This window comes from Trachemys scripta, chromosome 9 (genome assembly GCF_013100865.1).
Source record: "Trachemys scripta elegans isolate TJP31775 chromosome 9, CAS_Tse_1.0, whole genome shotgun sequence".
Taxonomy (NCBI): Eukaryota; Metazoa; Chordata; order Testudines; family Emydidae; genus Trachemys; species Trachemys scripta.
In genome coordinates, this window is record NC_048306.1 from 52,978,149 (window position 1) to 52,999,452 (window position 21,304).

General features: G+C 45.9%; 1 protein-coding gene across 1 annotated transcript in view; it reads right to left on the reverse strand.

Annotated features, from left to right (window-relative positions):
• Positions 1 to 21,304, reverse strand: part of TSPEAR (thrombospondin type laminin G domain and EAR repeats) — a 78,268-nt gene that overhangs the window by 25,210 nt on the left and 31,754 nt on the right. Inside the window, exon 7 of the mRNA XM_034782140.1 lies at positions 10,808 to 11,040. Within this exon, the coding sequence (XP_034638031.1) occupies positions 10,808 to 11,040 (233 nt within the window). The remainder of the gene's footprint in view (positions 1 to 10,807; positions 11,041 to 21,304) is intronic.

A 21,304-nucleotide genomic window follows, 5' to 3' on the forward strand; every position in this document is an offset into this window, starting at 1 on the left:
ACACATCTGATCTGGAAGATCATAGGCTTAAAAGGACTGCAATTTTATTTTTAGCTGAACTTTGCTACAGAATGAAGGGAAAAAATAGCTTTCAGCAAAGCTCACTAACCCATCCAGTGCATGTGCCTCTCTCAGCAGGTTTGTTTAGAGTGAGCAGCCACTCAAAGGCACGCAACAGGGGATTCTGTTTCATCCTGCAGCAAGGATGGATTTAGGAAGAGAAAAATAATCGCCTGTTTGCAATCTGTATGCTAACGCATCCCTGATGGGATTGCTGTTGGAGTAGGTTAATGCAGGGGACAAACAACCTTGGCTGTTTTCTTTTAATAAAAGCTGTTATTTCTATTGTTAGAATATCTCCCATTGCAAAGATTTCCCCAGATACCAGGGAGAAGACAGAAAGTGCCTATGTAATCACAATGTTAATTTCCATCCAATACTTTACCTTTTCATTCTCCAATAGCTTTCCTCTCATAGGTTGTGTACCTGTAACATACCCTGTTAAGAACCCTTGAATCAGTTATGTGGTAACTGACCCCTAATTGATTAGGATGCTCATATTGTTGGATTGTAATTTGCTGATGTGACTGAACCTCATGTGGGAAACAGCAGACATTTGGTGAATAATATCAGACTAACTTGATGTCTTTTTTTGGTGACATTACAAGTTTGGTTGATAAAGGTAGTGGTGCTGATGTAATAAACTTGACCTCTGTAAGGCATCTGATTTGGTACCACATGACATTTTGATTAAAAAACTAGAACAATATAAAATCAACATGGCACACATTAAATAGATTAAAAACCGGCGAATAGATCTCAAAATATAGTTGTACACAGAGAATTGTCATTGAACAGGTGTGTTTCTAGAGGAGTCCCACAGGAATTGGTTCTTGGCAGGGGGGCCGGAATGGGGGGGCCAGGGGCTATGGCCCCTCCACTTTTAAAAGAGGGAGGCCTATGCCCTTCCGCCTTTTATCAGCCCTAAGGAAGAGCAACGGGGGGAGGGAAGAGACTGTGTACGGGAGCAGGGCTTCCGGGGAAGGGGCGGCGTGGGGGCAGGGGGGAAGGGGTGGCATGGGGGCAGGGGGAAAGGACGGCATGGGGGCAAGGGCTCGGGGAGAAGGGGCAGTGCAGAGGCAGGATCTCAGGGGGAAGGGGCAGTGCAGGGGGTGGAGCCTCAGGTGAAGGGTTGGCATGGGGGCAGGGCATCGGGGAAAGGGGAGGCGCAAATGCAGGGGCTCAACGGAAGGGGCAGTATGGGGGGTGGGCCACGGTTCAGGTGCCGGTGGCCCTCCCACTGTTTAGAAGCTTCCGCCACCCCTGGTTCTTGGCCCTATGCTATTTAACATTTTTATCAGTGACCTGGAAGAAAGCATAAAATCATCACTTATAAAGTTTGCAAATTACACAAAAATGGAGGGAGTGGTAAATAATGAGGAGGAGAGATCACTGATACGCAGCGATCTGGATCGCTTGGTACATTGTTTGCTTGCATCCAGTTTGTGTTGTAATATGGCTCAATGTAAATGTATACGTATAGGAACAAAGAATGCAGGCCATACTTACAGGATGGGGGACTCTCTCCTGGGAAGCAGTGACTCTGAAAAAGATTTGGGGGTCATGGTGGAGAATCAGCTGAATGTGAGCTCCCAGTGTGATGCTGTGGCCAAAAGGACTAATGTGATGCTGGGATGCAAAAACATCTATACTTGGCACTGCTGTGAGCATTGCTGCATCCTGAATCCAGGTCTGGTGCCCACAATTCAAGAGCGATGTTGAATCGTGAATGATTAAAGGATTAGAAACGTGCCTTATAGTGATAAGCTAAATAGCTTGAGCTCCTTGAGTCTAACAAAGAGCAGGTTAAGGGGTAACTTGATTACAGTCTATAAGCACCTACATGGGGAACAGATATTTATGATGGGCTCTTGAATCTAGCAGAGAAATGTGTAAAAAACTCCAGTGGCTGAAAGTTGAAGCCAGACAAATTCAGACGGGAAATAAGGCTTAATTTTTTAATAGTGATGGTAATTAAACCCTGGAACCAAAGATTTTGGCAGATTCTTCATCACTGGAAATTTTTAAATGAAGACAGACATTTTTTCTAAAAGCTCTGCTCTAGGAATTATTTTGGGAAAGTTTCCTGGCCTGTGTTATGCAGGAGGTCAGACTAGATGTTCCTACAGTGGTCCCGTCTGGCTTTGGAATCGCTGACAGTCATGCTTAGTCTGCATATGTGGGCAGGGCTGGATGATATCCAGAAGACACGGCCCCTCTATTAATATCTACCTAACAATGCAAAATATAGCGAGAAGCACTCTGTGATAGAAAAGATCTTAATGACAAGAGGTGGGAAAGTGAGAATCACTCGGGGTGAATATTGGGTTCTTTCTGTTCAATTCATTGTCTGCAGCTGAGGGAGGGTTTATTGAAAGTAAAAAACAAAATCCAACCCCCCATACTTTACTTGCAAGATAATTTACCTGTCAGTCCATGTGATGCTCAGAAGAACAGCATCTGTGGAGTTCTACCTTGGTGGGGAAATACCTGGCTTCACCTGATAATGTCAAATCCCGTCTGGCTCTTTCTTCTTGCTCATGTGGGCAGAAGTCACTGTCACATAGGGGTTTGATCTAAAGCTCAGTGAAGTCACTGCAAAGCCTCCTCTTTGTTGGCTTCCTTGGGCACTGGATCTGATGCTACGACCATAAATCCAGCTCCTCACAACCAGGCTAGCAGCAATCAGATTAGGAGCATTAACCTCGGAAATCCCCCTCAAACCATCTTATTCAAGTGCCCCAGGTGTGCTGTCACCTCTCCCATTCTGTGTCACTCCCTCCACTTTTGGTGAAGGGGTGGTGAATGATGGGGCGGAGAGGCAGGGAGCTGGCTGCTAGGTTTTGTACAGCACAGATGGGAGAACTGCTGAACAGATAAATGAATACACCCTTTACCCAGAGGTCAGATTGTCCCATGAGCTGGTAAGGTAGGCTGTTGTCAGGGAGGCCTAGTAAAAATATTATTTGGCCTCTTGTAGATACTAGGCTACAGGTAGACTTAAAAAATCAGCATTAACTTCCAAGGTCCGCACTTCAGAAACAACGGTGAAAACCAGGAGAGGACTCAGAGAAGAGCTACAAGAAAGATTCACAGTTATAAGAACATAAGAGTGGCTAGACTGGGTCAGACCAATCATCCATCTAGTTCTCTACCCTGTGTTCCTACCGTGGCCAGTGCCAGATGCGTCAAAGGGAATGAACAGAACAGGGCAATTATCAAGTGATCCATCCCCGTCTTCCAGTCCCAGCATCTGGGAAGCACACCTTCCTGAAGGCTGTTAAAAGCTGAAGGAGCTCAATCTCATTAGCTTATTGAAGAGAAGGTTCAGAGGCGACTTGATCATGGTCTACAAGTACTTAGAAGACGAGGAGCTTTCTGAGACTACCAGGCTTTGTAATCTAGCTGTCACGGGCAGAACAAGATCCACAGGCTTGATGTGGAAGTTAGAAAAATTTAAACTTGAAAAAATGCAGTTTGTTAACCGTGAAGAACCATTGGAGCATCTTACTGAGTTCCACAGGTTGACTGTGTGTTGGGTGAAGAAATACTTCCTTTTGTTTGTTTTAAACCTGCTGCCTATTAATTTCATTTGGTGACCCCTAGTTCTTGTGTTATGAGAAGGAGTAAATAACACTTCTTTATTTACTTTCTCCACACCAGTCATGATTTATAGACCTCAATCATATCCCCCCTTAGTCATCTCTTTTCCAAGCTGAAAAGTCCCAGTCTCATAATTAATCTCTCCTCATATGGAAACTGTTCCATACCCCTAATCATTTTTGTTGCCCTTTTCTGAACTTTTTCCAAGTCCAATATATCTTTTTTGAGATGGGGTGACCCCATCTGCACACAGTATTCAAGATGTGGGAGTTCCGTGGATTTATATAGAGGCAACATGGTATTTTCAGTCTTATTATCTATCCCTTTCCTAATGGCTCTCAACATAGCTTTTTTGACTGCTGCTGCACACTGAGTGGCTGTTTTCAGAGAACTAGCCACAATGACTCCAAGATTTCTTTCTTGAGTGGTACCAGTTAATTTAGACCCCTCATTGTATATGTATAGTTGGGATTATGTTTTCCAATGTGCATTATTTTGCATTTATCAGCATTGAATTTCATCTGCCATTTTGTTGCCCAGTCACCCAGTTTTGTGAGATCCCTTTGTAACTCTTCACAATCTGTTTTGGATTTAAGTGTTTGGAATAATTTAAATCAAATTCGGCGAATAGTTTCAGACAAAAAAAACCCTGATTTTGTTTCAGAAATGCCAACATGTCTTGTTTTGACATTTTCTAAGCGAACCACTTTGACATTTCATCTTGAAAAGACATTTTCAAACCAAAATGTCGATTCTAAGTAACATTCAAAATGTTGCATTTGATCCACGCAAAAAAGTTCAGCTTTTTAGCAAGAAAAAACAAACAAAAAAGAAATCAGTTTTGGTTTGAAGTGCACTGGGTTGGTTTTTTCTGATTTATTGGTTCAGCTACTGAACCAAAAAATCCATTGCTCACTCTAGTTTCCAAAATAAGGAAAAATAATTCCTTTTACTGCAAACTTTTCCTTTGATATAGCCCCGTTTATTTCCTTTGGTATAGCTCCTTGTATAGTCAGTATATCCCAAAGTCCCTTACAAGCAATAAGTTAGCTACTGGTACTCGTTCCAGAATAAGTGTATCCACATAGAGTGTTATTCATAGAATATAAGGCCAAATGGGACCATTAGAGCACCAAGTCTGACCTCCAGTATAACACAGGCCAGAGAATTTCACCCAGTTTTTCCTGAATATGATTAAACCTGTGTCTGACCAGCTTTCAGAAAGGCAGCCAGGCTGGATTTGAAGATCGTGGGATAGACTGGATGGAGAATCCACCACTTCCCTTGGTAGTTAATGCCAGTGGTTAACCACTCTCATTGTCAACAATGTGTGCCTTGCTGCTCATTGAAACTTTGTCTGGCTTCAGCTTCCAGCCATTAATTCTTGCTATGCCATTTCCTGCTAGATTAAAGAGCCCCATGAAGGTCCTTAGACACTGTCATCTTCTGCTTGAAAAATTAAACAGATTGAGGTCTCCGGGAACATCTATACTGCAACCTCCCCCTGCCCCATTGCAGAAAGCCTCAAGGCCAGGTCAATTGGGCTTGTGGGGTTCACACTACAGGGCTCAATATAGCAGTGTAGACATTCCAGCCTGGGCTCAGAGATCCTCCCCGCTTGCTGGGCTTCAGAGCTCGGCTTCCAAATCTACACTATTTTCTCCAGCCCTTGAATAATTTTTTGTGGCTCTTTTCTGCACCCTCTGCAATTTTTGAACATCCTTTTGAAAACATGAACACCAGAACTGGATGCAATATTCCAGTATTGTTCTCCCCAATGCCATGGACCAGTGTTTCCCAGATGGTGGGGTCCTGACATGCCAGTAGGTTGCAGGAAGGATCTAGATGGGTTGCATGTGCCTCAAAGGTGCTCTCACCCCACAACCCATGCTCTCCCTTCCCCTGGGAGAGGCTTCATAACTTCTAATTTATATAAATTACTATCTGTTTTCCATTTGTTATACACTGCCATTTTATTTCTAGGTATTGCCTTCACTAAACCAAGATGGGCTTTTAGTTAAAGTTGTCCTCTTTATTATGGAATCGTGGCTTTTTTTCCCCATCTAATAAATGCTTCTTAAAGAATTCCCACTTTTCATTCACATTTTTCTGTCTCAATGTTTCCTCCCAGTCAGTTTCGCTCCCAATTTTCCTCAGCTTTGGGGAAGTAGCCCCTTTGATGCCCCAAGTGTATATATCAATGATTGGGACGATCCTCTGTTTCCCCATGTTGAATGTAATCAGATCACATTCACTGGTCCTTAGGCAATGACCAATTTCCAGTCTAGTGATTAATTCATCTTTAGCCATCACAAGGAGGTCCAAATTAGAGTTACCTTATGTTGGGCGCTATACCTTTTGTGTCAAAAAATTATCATCTATAATTTTTTAGAAACTCTAAACATGTTTTACTGCTAGCTGCATGAGACCTCCAGCATATGTCTCCCAAACTGAAGTCCCCCGCAACAACAGTTTTTCTTTCCACATCTTACAGACAGTAAGGAGCTTAAGGAGTAACTCATCCTGTCCTCTGGTTGGATTTGGCAGTTTGGGAGAGATCCTCGCGAGCTCCCTCTTCTGGGCTTTGTTAGATAGCCCATTCAGCCAGAGGATGCAAGGTCCTGTGGTTCTGAGTTATCGATAACTCTAAAACAAGTAGTGGTGTCTTTAATGTAGAATGCCACCCCTCCACCTTCTTCCTGAGCACATTATAACCAATGATTTTAACATTCCAATACTGTGAATTGTCCCAGCAGGGTTAAGTCATGTCAATTATATCAAATTTATTCTCGGCAATGAGAATTTCCAGTTCCTTTTGCTTGTTACCCACACTCCTAGCATTGCTATATAAGCAATTGAAATTTGCTCATATTCTCTTCATGTTATTTGTCAGTGGTTCATGCCCAGCATTTTCTGCCATGAAAGACCACTGAGAAGATCACTTGGAAATTTACTGAAGTAGCTATCACAAGAGTAGACAAGCTCTATGTTTCCAGCCCCTGTGGTTGCAGAGAAAAGCTTGAACATGTAACTTGAATGCACCCGAGGCTCAGAAACCCAAAGGCAAATAAAAAGAACTCAATATTTATTTTAAAAATATCTCATGATTTTTGGGGCCTGACTCATGATTTTTGAATACTTGGGGTGGCAGTACTGCATAAGGACATGGCATTTCTTCATCAGTTTGTTTGCCGTCAGGTTATAAGCAGCCTGCGGTGCATAAATCCTTTTGGGCTTGGCACTAAGCAAGCTGGAAATGATTCTGTAACACTCTTCCTGCACTTTAAGAAAACCGAGGCAATCCATGGATTCCAAGGCCAGAAGGGACACTTGTGATCATCCAGTCTAACCTCCTCTATAACACAGGCCAGAGACCTGCCCCCAAGTAATTCCTGTTTGAACTAGTTCTTTTTTTTTTTTTTTAATCCAGTTGATTTTAAAATTGCCAGTGATGGAGAATCCACCCTGGTCCTTGGTAAATTGTCTCAGTGCTTACTTACCCCCACTGTTAAAAATGTGTGCCTCATTTCTAATCTGAAATTGTCTAGCTTCAACTTCCAGCCATTCGATCTTATTATCCCTTTCTCTGCTAGACTGAAGAGTTCATTATTAAATATTTGTTCCCCATATAGGTACTTACAGAGGGTGATCAAGTCAGCCCTGAACCTTCTCTTGGTTAAACTAAATAGATTGAACTCCTTGAGTCTATCACTATAAGGCAGGTTTTCTAATCTTTTAATCATTCTTGTGGCCCTTCTCAGACCCCTCTCCAACTGATCAACAAGACCATATCCCAAAAGCAACAATACATATTCCTTGATAAGTGATGACACCAGGTGCCTTTCAATGCATGTTCACTTTAAGAAAAATGAGATCACTGTGTCTTCTATGCAGGTTAAAGCTTCTAGCAACCCACGTGCAAAACTGGATGAGCTGCTGGCAAGAGGGCAGAGAATACAAGCAACAGAAAAGCTTACATCAGCTTAAGACATGTGCTTTCAGTAGTAACCTAAAGGACTCTTCACCGACTTCCTCCTGTAACTTATATTTGACTATGTTTGGATCTCCTTTTGGAAGGTTGATACACTGTACTTGACAAGGCCAGTAGAAATACAGGTTTGCTCTAGGAAGGGCCCCAGAAATACAGCAGAAGTGAATATCTTCATAATTTTTAAAAGGACATTTTCAGAACCTATCCCAACTTTTCTTCCAGTAAGATGCTATTACATTTTCTGGACAGCTAGATCAACTATTTATTTTATTATTCCTATCACTAAGGCTTCCACAACTGAGACATCCAGTGTACCCAGAATTAACTGAAGAGTACATCCAGGATCCTTAAGAAAAAGGGGCCAGTTCTTTCCCTTGCCACACTAGAAATTGGACAGGAGCAAGATCATGATGCAGGTGCTGTTGCAGTACCTGTTTACAATGGAATGAGAGTGGCAGAGAGGAAGAGGACGAGAGGGAGGCACAGGCAGGCCACCGTGACTTTCATCCTCACCCTGGGATGGTGAATTCTGGCTCCACGGAGTTCTACACTTCAGCTGCACAAGGAGCTGGGATGTGATTGTTGGGGGGTTGGACTGGGAGGATTTGTGTATGGTCAGAGGAGATGTACAGAGGTTGGGGAGGTCATAAGCAGTGCATGTGTATAGTTTGGGGGGCGGCTTTGTTTTCAACATGTGTTTCAATCATAGTACATTATGTCCATGAGTGTGAAAAGACATTTCTCAAGTGTTTACAGACAGCCGGCTGGCTCTCTCACAAGTTGCGGGCCCAGCTCCCTACCTCTGCCTGCAGGTACCAGAGCAGAAGCCAGACAGCAACCGCCTGAGTACCACATTCCCAACAGCGGGATTCGAAGGGCCGGCTTAGCAAAAGAGCCCAGACCCAAATTTTCAAGGTCTCTGACTGGGGCCAGATTTTCAAAAAAGTTTGGCCCCCAGCAGGCTCCAGGGAGAGCCACAGAAGCTGCTGAGAACTTTTGAAGATTGTGTGGCTGAGCAGTGTTGGAAAATGCCCCTTCAGACAGGAAGCGCAAAGTGAGCGAGAGAACAAACACCCACCACAGCATCACCTGCACAGAGCTGCCAGCTCTCAGCCAAGAACAGCCCTGCTAACATTCCCTGGTGGACGCTTCCCTGGCTGAGTCTGTGGTCTCTGAACCCTGGGGCCCAGCTGTTATGGTGGGCATTGGTGCTGGTGAATTCCCGATGTGGTTCTCCTGCTCTCTCAATCTGCTAGGAAAGTGCTGCCGTTCTTCTACCAACGCTTCCCTCCCCAGATCAACATATATTTTCCTGAATCCGAATATTCATGATCATCATCCAAATGTCAGAACCTTCAGATCCAAACATCATCTAAATCCAAATGCGAGCCTCTTTGCCCATCCCCAACAGACAGCACGTGCGGACGGCAGAGCACGTAACATATGCATGCAGCCTGCACAGAAAGCTCCCATTAGGCCAGGAGCAAGGTGCCGAGCAGTGTGCAGAGCAAGAGGTCCGTGTGAAGGAGGTGGGGCTGAGATGTAATAACATAGGAATAATGCTACTACTGATCTGTATTCATTCACGAAGCTTGTATGTGACCAGGTCATGGGCAATGTGTACTTTAGGACTATATTAAATAGCAGAGGTAGCAGGAAGGGAACACAAATAGATAAGAAACCTCTGGGTAAACCCTTGCAAGGGGCCTGGACTAGTGAGCTAGGTTACACAGCTGTTTTGCCCAGGTTGGCACAGCTGGGTTGAAGGGACTGAAACAGATCAAAAGTGACTGCCGAGGAGGCAGTTGTCAGGGCCTGTTTGTGGAGAAACAGACTAACACAGAGACAGGCCCTGTGGGAGGGGTCTGTAGCAGCTGGTCCCTCCAACCGACCAATGTAAAGGCCTTTACTGTTTAAAATCCTCCAGCTGTGCTGTGTCCCTGCTGCTAAGAGGAAACAATTTGTTTTAAGAAGGCTGTTTGGTCACAGGGCACTGCAGCCCACAGCCCAGTCTAAGACTAGGATAGTCATGGGATTCCACACAGGGCAGGTGAAGGCATGAGGTCTGACACCAGGAGTGGGGTGCATTTGGGGAGACAAGAGCTGGGCCACGGGGGCAGCTGGCCCTGAACCATGACAGCCACACACAACATACGGTGCGATTCCATTTACGAGTACACCAAAAAAGAGAAAGTAAGCTACAGCAGAAGCAATGTACAATGTACTGATTCTCCACTCCATCATCCACCACTTTTATGCTGGAAATAGACTGGACAATCCATGGAGTCACAACAGCATAAAACTAGTGCAGTGGAGAAGAGAATCTGGCTCCAGATCTAGTAAATGGAAGCACGTCCTGGCTAAGATTCTAGAAGGTTCATGTTACACACATGGAGTTCTGCCCAGGTTTGGAAATCAATTTTACTTTTCTAGACAGTGGGGACTTTACACAGTTTTATGGAATCAAAGGGGCATGTGTCACACAACCCAGTTCTCAGGAAAGACAGTTATTAGACTGGGAAAGTCATACCCATTAGACTTATTAAAATCCATCCACGGTACAATTCTGCAGGATACATGACCCGCATGGGAACAGGACATTGCGACATTCACAAATATGATTTTAATAGAAAACTATTAATGTCTGAGCTGAGAGCAGACAGAGTCCACCAGAAATCAACAGCAACAAATTGTTGTTTTAGAGAGTCTTGAGAAGAAAATCATGGGCTTGGAGGCTTCATATAGACCTACATGCCATGGAGAATAGTAATTCAAGAAGGACTGACTGATGAGCTTTGAATGCTATGGAGAGACAAACAAGTATCTATTTCCTATGGAGTATCAGTAATTGATATCAGCTTAGCACAGAGTTTTGCTGCTTTGTACAATAGTAAAACAAAAAAAAAGCAACATTCCCTTCCCAATCATCTATGTACAGTTGGAAATTTGCCAAAGACATGGGGACAGCCCCATTATACCAGCACAACTCTGTTGAAATTAATGGAGCTACACCAGTTTACACCAGCTAAGAATCTAGCCCTAAAACATTAACCCTTTCAAGACTCAAATTTGGGTCAGCCCTTCAGAGAAGAAGCTGTCATCTAGCGTTTGCAATTTGACACAGTACCAAAGGAACCCTAAAAGCAGAATTACCTTTTTTCCTATGGTGAAATAGCACCAGGATTGAGCTTGGTAGGTGGGGATGTTTTGGTAAGACTGGAATTTCCCATCAGTCCATTTGTAGATAGCTGACCCAGGCGGAGTATACCGATTGGCTGTGGCTGCAAAAAACCCGACCTTTGGAATGACGAAGATCTCAATGCCCATGGTTTCAGAGTTGGTCATCAAGTTCTGATATTCTTCTACATAGTCCAGCCTCTCTTTGACTAGGAAATAACAAAAAAAAAAGTATGGAAATGAAAAATAGATGCCTCCTTAATTCAACTGTGTTCCAAAGTTCAATGGAGGGCTATATTTTTGATTATTTCATATGCATGGCACTGAGTAGCCAAATTAAAAGCCCTGTGCTGAAGGGCTTAAAAAATCAAAGGGCAAGTTAATTTACTGTTGGGCTCTACCAGCACAGTCCAGCCCTAGGCATAGTGACATGACAAGTGATGGCCACAGAGAATGGACAGCATGGAACAGGAAGACAAGGGTTCCATAAACACAGCTCTGTGAGTGGAAGGATGTTACATGTATTGCAGAGGCCACTCTGCTTAAGGATGCAAAACAGTTTCCTTTGTACCTCCCTGTGCATAACACATATTGATCATTTTCCAACACATTCACCTCCAGAGCTGCATTCTGTATGTCTGGTCTCTGCCAGCAGGTGAATGGTTCTAGAAAGTTGGAGCAAAATCCCTTCAGGCATTTTCCCATTATGAGAGGGTAAAAACAAACAAACAAAACAAAACACACATTTTTTTAGTTTAAAAAAGGGTGGGGAAGGGGCACTGAACTTTGAATCTCATTGAGGAGACCATCGGAAGGAACCACCTGGAAGGGAGAAAAGCAGGTAATGCCATACCCTCTAGGGGAGAGCTGAGATCAGCTGGAGTTAAACCCTCTCCTCAGCACCCCAGACCCAGAACTGTGCAAAGGATTCCCCTTTCGGGGACACCAGAACCCCCACCTTCCTATCAGCCATAGGTGGAAGAAACTACTGGGAGGAGACAGCCAGAAACTCAGCCGGCAAGAGCTAAGCCTAGCAAAAAAAAATAATTGTGGTACTATCATGCCACAAACATGTCACCATCATATTGTTCACTCTGCTTGTATGTTATACTCCTTTCCCTTACCCTCCTCTCTCGTCTATCTAGATTGTAAGCGCCTCAAGGCAGTGTCCTGTTCTGGTGTCCCCCATTCAAGAAGGATGTTGATAAATTGGAGAGGGGTTCAGAGAAGAGCCATGAGAATGATTAAAGGATTAGAAAACCTGCCTTAGAGTGATAGCCTCAAGGAGCTCAATCTATCTAGTTTAACAAAGAGAAGGTTAAGGGGTGACGTGATCACAGTCTGTAAGTATCTATATGGGGAACAAATATCTAATAATGGGCTCTTCAGTTTAGTGGAGAAAGATCTAACACAATCAATGGCTGGAAGTTGAAGCGAGATAAATTCAGACTGGAAATAAGAGTGAGAGTAATTAACCACTGGAACAATTTACCGAGGGTCATGGTGGATTCTCCATCACTGACAAATTTTAAATCAAGACTGGATGTTTTCTAAAGGCTCTGCCCTAGGAATTATTTGGAGGAGTTCCCTGACCTGTGCTATACAGGAGATCAGACTATCACAATGGTTCTTTCTATCCTTGTAATCTGTGAATCTTAGGCAGGGAGTGTCTCTTACACTATGTATAGCGCCTAGCAAAACGGGGCCTGATCTTGGTTAGGGTCTTGGGTGCTACTGCAATACACATAAATAATAATCAACCTAAAAGCACATCCACAAGGATTAGGAAGTGCATGATTTAGGCACCTGCAAAAGCTGAAAGATAAAATGGAGACGTTATGAAGGTTTGAAAATATTCCATAGCCCATGCACAGTAGAAAAGAGCTTTTAGACTGCAGGGTGGTAACCCAGTATTACCTCACCCAGCTTCTCTGTCATTAGCTTTTACACAGGCATTTCACACATGGATGTAGTATGCATGGACACACAGCTATTTAACTACCCACTGAAATGCCTCCTTCACCAAGAGAATTCAAAACATGCAAGCATAGGCACCAACTATAGCACTATTTCTCAAATGCGGCCACTGTGGCCTCATGTGGCCGCCAGGGGCTTTTTGTGAGCCAACGACAGCCTCCAGCCTGGGGGAGGGGCAAAGCATCGGCCCCTCCCCATCCCTCCTTGTTGCTCCTGGATGCACCGCCCTGCACTGCCTCTGGAGAGAAGTGGGGCACAACACTGCAGGAGCAAGGTGAGTTCTTGACCCACCTTGGGGGAGGGGGCTTGGGCTGCAGGCTCCAGCAGTGAGACTTCAGGAACCTGGCTGTGCAGCCCCAGGCTCCGACTGCAGGGCAGCGAGTACTGACTCCCGCCCCCCCGGCTCTAGCCACACGGCCGTGGTGTCCAGCTGCAGGATTTCAGCCTCTAGCCCCTGGTTCCAGCTGTGTGGCAACAGGTGTTGGCTCTCAGCTCCAGTCCCGGGCTCCAACCGTGCAGTGACAAGCGCTGGCCACAGGCGCCAACCCCCGGCCCCAGCCGCACGGCAGCGGACTCCAACCATAGGGCTTTGGGCGCTAACCCCTGGCTCTGGTGGCAGAGCTTCAGTCTGCCTCTGGCCCCCAGTTCTGGCCATGTGGTGGCAGGCACTAGCCCTGGGGGCTGGCCCTAGCCCTGGCCCATAGCTCCGGCTGCATGGCAGTGGGCTCTGATCCCTGTCTGTGGCCACGCAGTTCCTGTCCCCAGCGCTGGGTTCAGGCACTGAGCCTTAGATGCATGGCAGCAGACCACCAGGCCCTGGCTCTGGCCCCACAACAGTGGGGCTCGTCACCGACCCCCATCGTCCCTGCAGCCTCCCACAGCCCTGTATCCATTCCCACCCATTCCCCTGGACCCCACTGCCTTTCTGGCCTCACATCCACCCCTACCCCCATTATCACAGGCCCCCGCTGCCTCCCCTGGCCCCGTATCCATCCTCCCTTCACCAGAACTCTGTAGCCTCCCACTGCCCTGCATCCATCCCACCATCGCCTCTGGCCCCTGTTGCCTCCCCTCTTTCCCCCTGCATCCAGAGCTTGCTGAGAAAAGTGATATTAACAAACATGCAAGTATCACTTTTCACAACAGACTTACTAGCTATCTATGAAAAGTGATACCTGAATGTTTGTTAATATCACTTATCACTTTTCATAGCCTCCCAGGTAGCTACTAAGTGTGCTGTGATATTAACAAATACACCTCTACCCTGATATAACGCGACCCGATATAACACGAATTCAGATATAACACGATAAAGCAGTGCTCCGGGGGGGCGGGGCTGTGCAGGGCCACCCAGAGGATTCAGGGGGCCTGGGGCAAAGCAATATCGGGAGCCCCTTCCATAAAAAAAAAGCTGCAATACTATAGAATGCTATATTCTCGGGGGGCCCTTGCGGGGCCCGGGTCCTGGGGCAAATTGCCCCACTTGCCCCCCCGTCTGGGCAGCCCTGGGGCTGCACACACTGGTGGATCAAAGCAAGTTCGATATAACGCGTTTTCACCTATAACGCGGTAAGATTTTTTGGCTCCCAAGGAGAGTGTTATATCGAGTTAGAGGTGTATACAAATATCACTGTTCACAGCAAGCCCCAGGACCCACTAAGCCCTGCATGGGGCGGGGAAAGGAGAGGAGAAGGGGGATCAGGGCGGCTCTAGGCACCAGCAAACCAAGCACGTGCTTGGGGCGGCACATTTTCAGGGGCGGCATTCCGGCCATCTTTTTTTTTTTTTTTTGCTTTGGGCAGCAAAAGCCTAGAGCCAGCCTTGGCAGCAGCAGCACATCGTGCATGGGGGGGCGCCCTGGGGCCGCTGCAGTTCGCGCTGTGGGGGAGCAGCGCCCACACCTTGTGACTGGGCAGGCTCCGAACGGGGGACACTCGGGCTGGGGGCCGCCCCGCGGGGCACATGGAGCCGCCTGCAGGTGCCGCAGGGTTGCCGCCCCCCAGCACCGCAGCCGGGGCTGGGTGAAGCGGCCCGAGCCGCCCAGGAACTGCAGCAGGGCACCCAGAAGCAGAAGCAGCCGCAGTGGGGCCATAGAGGGCGGAGCGCTGCTGTGAGGGGCCCACATCCTGCTCTCCGGGGCTCCACTCCCTCTGGGGCTACCATGCCTTGGCTCCTCAGCCCCCTGCTCGGGTGGTCCCCCGGCTCTGCCCTCCTGGGTCCTGGCCAGTCCTTGAAGTGGGAGCCCTGGCTGGAGGGACCCTGGGCTGAGACACAGCCTGGGAGCCCCGCTGCTTACCCCGACCCTGCCAGCGCCGGAAGGGCTGGAGGCGAGGGGGGAGTGGGCGGAGTCAGCACTGGTGGGGGGGAGCCCAGGGCTGAGGCAGCAGGGGGTGCAGGTGGGGTGCGGGGGTGGATCCCAGCGCTGGGGCGGCAGGGGGTAAAGGTGCGGGGGGGAGAGCCCAGGGATGGGGTTGCAGGGGGTGCGGATGGAGGAAGGGAGAAGAGAGAGCCCAGGGCTGGGGCGGCGGAGGTGCAGGTGGGGGAGGGCACTGGTGTGGGGTGGGTGAGAGCCCAGAGCTGGGGTGTGGGGCAACCAAACATTTTTTTTGCTTGGGGCAGCAAAAACCTAGAGCCAGCCCTGAGGGGGATGCAGCATTATTTCTGTTATTGACTCTGCCAAAAAACCCTACAACTATAAATGACAATGATTTGGATGTAAATCTGTGCATATTTAATTGTTTTTCTTAAAGTTAATTAAGTATTTAGGAAAAAAGTGTCAGTGCGGCCACCAGTGAGAGTTGGTGGTTGCACTCTGAGGCCACCAAAAAATTTGTTGTGAGAACCCCTGGGCTATAGGCTGGAGCACACTCAGAACAAAATTGTGGGTGCTCAGCACCCACCAGCCACAGCTGTTCAGAAGCTGGAGAACGTGCTTGGGGGGGGGTGAAGAGCAGCAAGCAGGCGGGTCCTTGGGGAAGAGGTCGGAGCGGGCCAGGAAGAGACAGAGAGGGCGGAGCCTTGGGGAGGAGTCAGAGCAGGGGTGGGAAGAGGTGGAGCAGGGGTGGGGCCTTGGGGCAGGGCATGGGGGAGCACCCCAGGGAGAAAAAAGAAAGCTTAGCATCTATGCATGCCAGGAATATTAAAAGCTGCTTTCTCCCCAACCACAAGACTTCACTGAAATCACGCGGCTTAAAGGTGAGCGCAGAGAGGTTTTGAGTCTGCAGCTGAAGTTCCAGTCCCACCCCTATAACTGACCCTCTTTAATAATACTTTGTACATAGCATTTTGCAAGCATTATTTTTCACTTGCTCTTTAAAGCTCTTAACTGTGCAGACCCCGGCTATATGTAAGACCTCTTTCATAATAGAACCTTTTAATACTTAATACATAGCATTGTTCAATCCTAGATCTCAACGTGCATTATAAAGGCAGGTGAGTCTCATTACAATGATTGAACTTGCCTTCTTCACTCAAGTTCTTCACACACAACCCACCCACTCACACACAAACAGCTAGTCGAGCTAGTTCTCCTGCAGGAGTGGAAGGCAGGAAGTAGATAAATGTTGCTGCCATTTCTAAATATTGAGAGGTGCTTTTATGCTGCAGTGATGGGGTCAAATCCAAGTCCAGTTTACAGATGGGTACACAGAATTGAAATTACTTCCCCAAAGCCATTTCATAACACAGCTGGGAATAGAAACCAGGCGCTCTGAACCCTAGTCTGGTGCCCTATGTAATGCAGTTCTAGAGATGAATTTTCCTAGTGTCAAGCAGTTTTCAACCAGATGCTAAATAGGTGTGAAAGCCTGACCTTTGGTCTTTTAATATTCCAGTTGTCATATCATTTTGTTTCTTTGAAAACCAAAAACCAACAAAGACTAGTGCTGATGCAACATTAAGGTTGAGAAATCAGAAGTCAGGAAGTACAGAGTAAGAATAAAAGCCCATCCTTAGTTCTGACAACTTGTGTTTATGCCATAAAACATGATCCCTCTTTTTATCATTAGATATTATTTACCAATTAATATAAAATATAATAGAATGCAAACTGGGATTTCTGATCGGACTTGACTTACAATAAATAATAGTGCATAACTTCTTAAAACTTGGCTTGATTTTTAAGTCTCTATGCAATCTACAAAACAAACCAAGTTTGAAATTGGTTTAAAAATTATGAAAAAGTTTAAAGCTGAATGGTTCAAAACTCCAGACAGTTTCCTACTTGTATAAAGCTTTCTTAGCAGCTCATCCACAGAGCTGTACTGGTTTTTATCTCATAACCAGTTTCTAATTCCACACCTCAAACTGAATGACTATAGACTTCTAAAGGGAAGATTCAGGCATAGAGCGGAGTGAAAAATCAGAATTTCCATTCTGGGGGAAATGACACAATTTCAACTTTTTCTTTTTTGCAGAATGAAAAGAATTTTTATTCAGAAATTTCAAAATGTCTTGTGACTATATCTGCAGTCATGTGACTCCCATGATGCACCATGCTTCTCAGGATCAGTCTTCACTGCAGAGTTAACTCAAATGATCTACACTTGAGTTACTCCTCTTGAGTTAGCTTAGCTTGAGTGAGAGTAGCTATGCTATGAAATGACACGCTAGCTTCTGTGTCCACATTGGTGCTGCACTCACTTGTGTATGGTGCTAAAACTTCTGGGGTCCCATCCTGTGGTTCTTTGCACTGCACTAAGGTCAGTTACTGTATGAATCTTTCCCCAGTAAATTGTGGAGAACTTGTCTGTCCTTTTTGGGCAAACAGGGGAAATCGTGCGAAGGCTCTGGAGGACTAGCAGCACTTGAATGGCACTAGCCTGTATCCATACTACAGAGTGGTCATATTAGCAGCTAACTCAAGCTTTAGTCTCTTACCTCCTGACACGCTAGACAACTGAAGTTAAAATCACCATCAGACTTGAGTAAAGGGGTTTTGTTTGTAGATGGGACTCGGGGCAACACTCAAGTTAGAACACGAGTTAACTGCAGTGAAGACAAGCACTAAATCAAAGAGGAGACCATGTTGCATCATGGGAGATGTAGTCCAGCCAGGGACCTGGAGAATAGGGAAGAATGGGGACACCAGGCATCCAAACTACAACTCCCATGAAGCAGTGTGCCACCATAGGGAGATGAAATGTAACGTTGAACTGACTTGAAAGAAACATTTCAGTTCAGCAAATCAAAATATTTCAGTTTGCATTGAACCATCCTGAAACAAAATAATTTGTTTTAATTTTCCATCAGGAAAAACTGAAAAATTTCACCCAGGAGTTGAAACTGCATTTTCTGTCCAAAAAAACCCACATTTGGATGGAAAAATTCTGACCAGCTCTAATCAGAACAAAAAAGGAGTAACCCACAGATTAGTGGATTATTAGCACCATCCAGAATGGCAATAGGAGAAGAAAACAATCCAATGAGCAGACGCTTGAGGGGTATCACCTAACACCAATAAAGGTCTGTATAAGTGGGGAAAGAGGCTGGGTGGTGCAATGGGATAATTCACTAGCTATTCCTTTCAGGAGATCCAGACAATCTAGAGATGGACCAGAGTCGTAGAGCAGTGCCAGAGGATGGACCTACATCCCATACTGTGACGTTGCACTCTATATGTTTTATGGAAATATGCTTATGAGTGTGAATATGATGTAACTGGAATATGCTTTATGCAAAAGGTCTCTTGTAAGGTATTATAACAAAGGTTATAACCTACTGACTATATTCCTCTTATTTGTATGCATGTAACATTCTTGCATATATACCTCCAGACCAGTGGCACTGCTATGGGCACCCGCATGGCCCCACAATATGCCAACATTTTTATGGCTGACCTGGAACAACGCTTCCTCAGCTCTCGTCCACTCACTCCCCTTCTCTACCTACGCTACATTGTTGACATCTTCATCATCTGGACCCATGGGAAGGAGAACCTGGAAGAATTCCACCGTGATTTCAACAGCTTCCACCTCACCATCAACCTCAGCCTGGACCAATCTACATGGGAGGTCCACTTCCTAGACACCACAGTACAAATAAGTGATGGCCACGTTAACACCACCCTATACCGAAAACCCACCGACCGCTACGCCTACCTTCATGCCTTCAGCTTCCACCCCAGACACACCACACAATCCATCGTCTACAGCCAAGTGCTGAGGTACATCTGCTCCAACCCCTCAGACAGAGACCAACACCTACAAGATCTTCACCAAGCATTCTCAAAACTACGATACCCACACAAGGAAATAAAGAAACAAATCAACAAAGCCAGACGTGTACCCAGAAGCCTCCTGCTACAAGACAGGCCCAAAAAAGAAACCAATCGAACTCCACTGGCCATTACCTACAGTCCTCAGCTTAAACCTCTCCAACACATCATCAGTGATCTACAACCCATCCTGGACAATGATCCCTCACTTTCACAGACCTTGGGAGGCAGACCAGTCCTCGCCCACCAACAACCCACCAACCTTAAGCATATTCTCACCGGCAACCACACACCGCACCATAACAACTCTAACTCAGGAACCAACCCATGCAACAAACCTCGATGCCAACTCTGCCCACATATCTACACCAGCAACACCATCACAGGACCTAACCGGATCAGCTACAACATCACCGGCTCATTCACCTGCACGTCCACCAATGTTATATATGCCATCATGTGCCAGCTATGCCCCTCTGCTATGTATATTGGCCAAACTGGACAGTCACTACGCAAGAGGATAAATGGACACAAGTCAGATATCAGGAATGGCAATATACAAAAACCTGTAGGAGAACACTTCAACCTCCCTGGCCACACAATAGCAGATGTAAAGGTAGCCATCTTACAGCAAAAAAACTTCAGGACCAGACTCCAAAAATAAACTGCTGAGCTCCAGTTCATTTGCAAATTTGACACCATCAGATCAGGATTAAACAAAGACTGTGAATGGCTATCCAACTACAGAAGCAGTTTCTCCTCCCTTGGTGTTCACACCTCAACTGCTAGCAGAGCACCTCACCCTCCCTGATTGAACTAACCTCGTTATCTCCATACTGATTTATACCTGCCTCTGGAAATTTCCATTACTTGCATCTGAAGAAGTGAGGTTCTTACCCACGAAAGCTTATGCTCCCAATACTTCTGTTAGTCTTAAAGGTGCCACAGGACCCTCTGTTGCTTTTTACAGATTCAGACTAACACGGCTACCCCTCTGATACTTGTAACATTCTTGTATCTGAAGCTAGAAATATGAAGTATAACTCCGAGGTCCTATTGTAATTATGCAAAGTGTGGGCTATTAATGGTGGTTTAGAATCTTGATGGCTCCCATCGACTAGGACAATTGGTTGTAAGTGGTTTATTTACCTGCAAGCTTTCCTGTGTACGTGTGGGCCAACCCAGGAAGAATGGAGACTAGGGGTCATACACTGGCATGTGACCATGTCACATGATACCGGAATCCATCTTAATCATTGTACTTTTCCATTGATGATGTGAGGGTGGAGACAAGCATAGACAAAAGATTCCCACCTTGTGCCAAAGCTATAAAAAAAATCCCTGCTTACCACCTGAGATGTCTGCTGGAACTAACAAGGACTGTACCAGGGGAAAGGATTGGGCCCAGACTAGGAAGGAGTCTAGTCTGTGAAAGAAGCTTGTTGGAACATCTCTGAGGGTGAGATATTACCTGTAATCAGTTTCTTAATGTATTAGGCTTAGACTTGCATGTTTTTGCTTTATTTTACTTGGTGACTTACTTTGTTCTGTCTGTTATTACTTGAAACAGTTTAAATCCTACATTTTATACTTAATAAAATCACTTGTCTATTAATAAACCCAGAGTAAGTGATTAATACCTGGGGGAGCAAACATCTGTGCATCTCTCTCTATCAGTGTTATAAAGGTCAGACAATTGATGAATTTACCCTGTATAAGCTTTATACAGAGTAAAACAGATTTATCTGGGTACTGGCTCCCAGAAAGGCTGAACACTGGCTGCTGGGAAAGTCCCTGTTAACTGAGAAGCTCCTGGGCTGAGTGAATCTCAGTTTCAGTGAACTGCAGAGAGGCATAGTCCAATCTCTGGGTCTGTGCTGGAGTGTCTAACTCAGCAAGACAGGAGTAGAGGGGTGCCTGTTCTGGCAGGAGGGTTGTTCTCAGTGGTATCCCAGCTCATAGAATGACAGTCTCTGTGATCGAACCCATCACACATACAATGAAAAATGAGGGCAGGAGAGCAGTGAAAAGATCTTTCTGTACCTCTGCTGAGATCTCACACACCCACTAGCAAAGAACAACCCTGCACAAGGGACAAAGAGAGAAAACACCTCATCTTGCCATGCTTACACCATTTGTTAATCATTATTATTCATATAACACCAAATATATGCTAGGTGCTGTCACGGTTCAGGGCAACTGTACCTGTGTTTCCCCTCAATGGTACAGGAAGGGCCCCCAGCTCTCCAGCCATCCCCTCTCTTGGGTGGAGACCTGTGTCT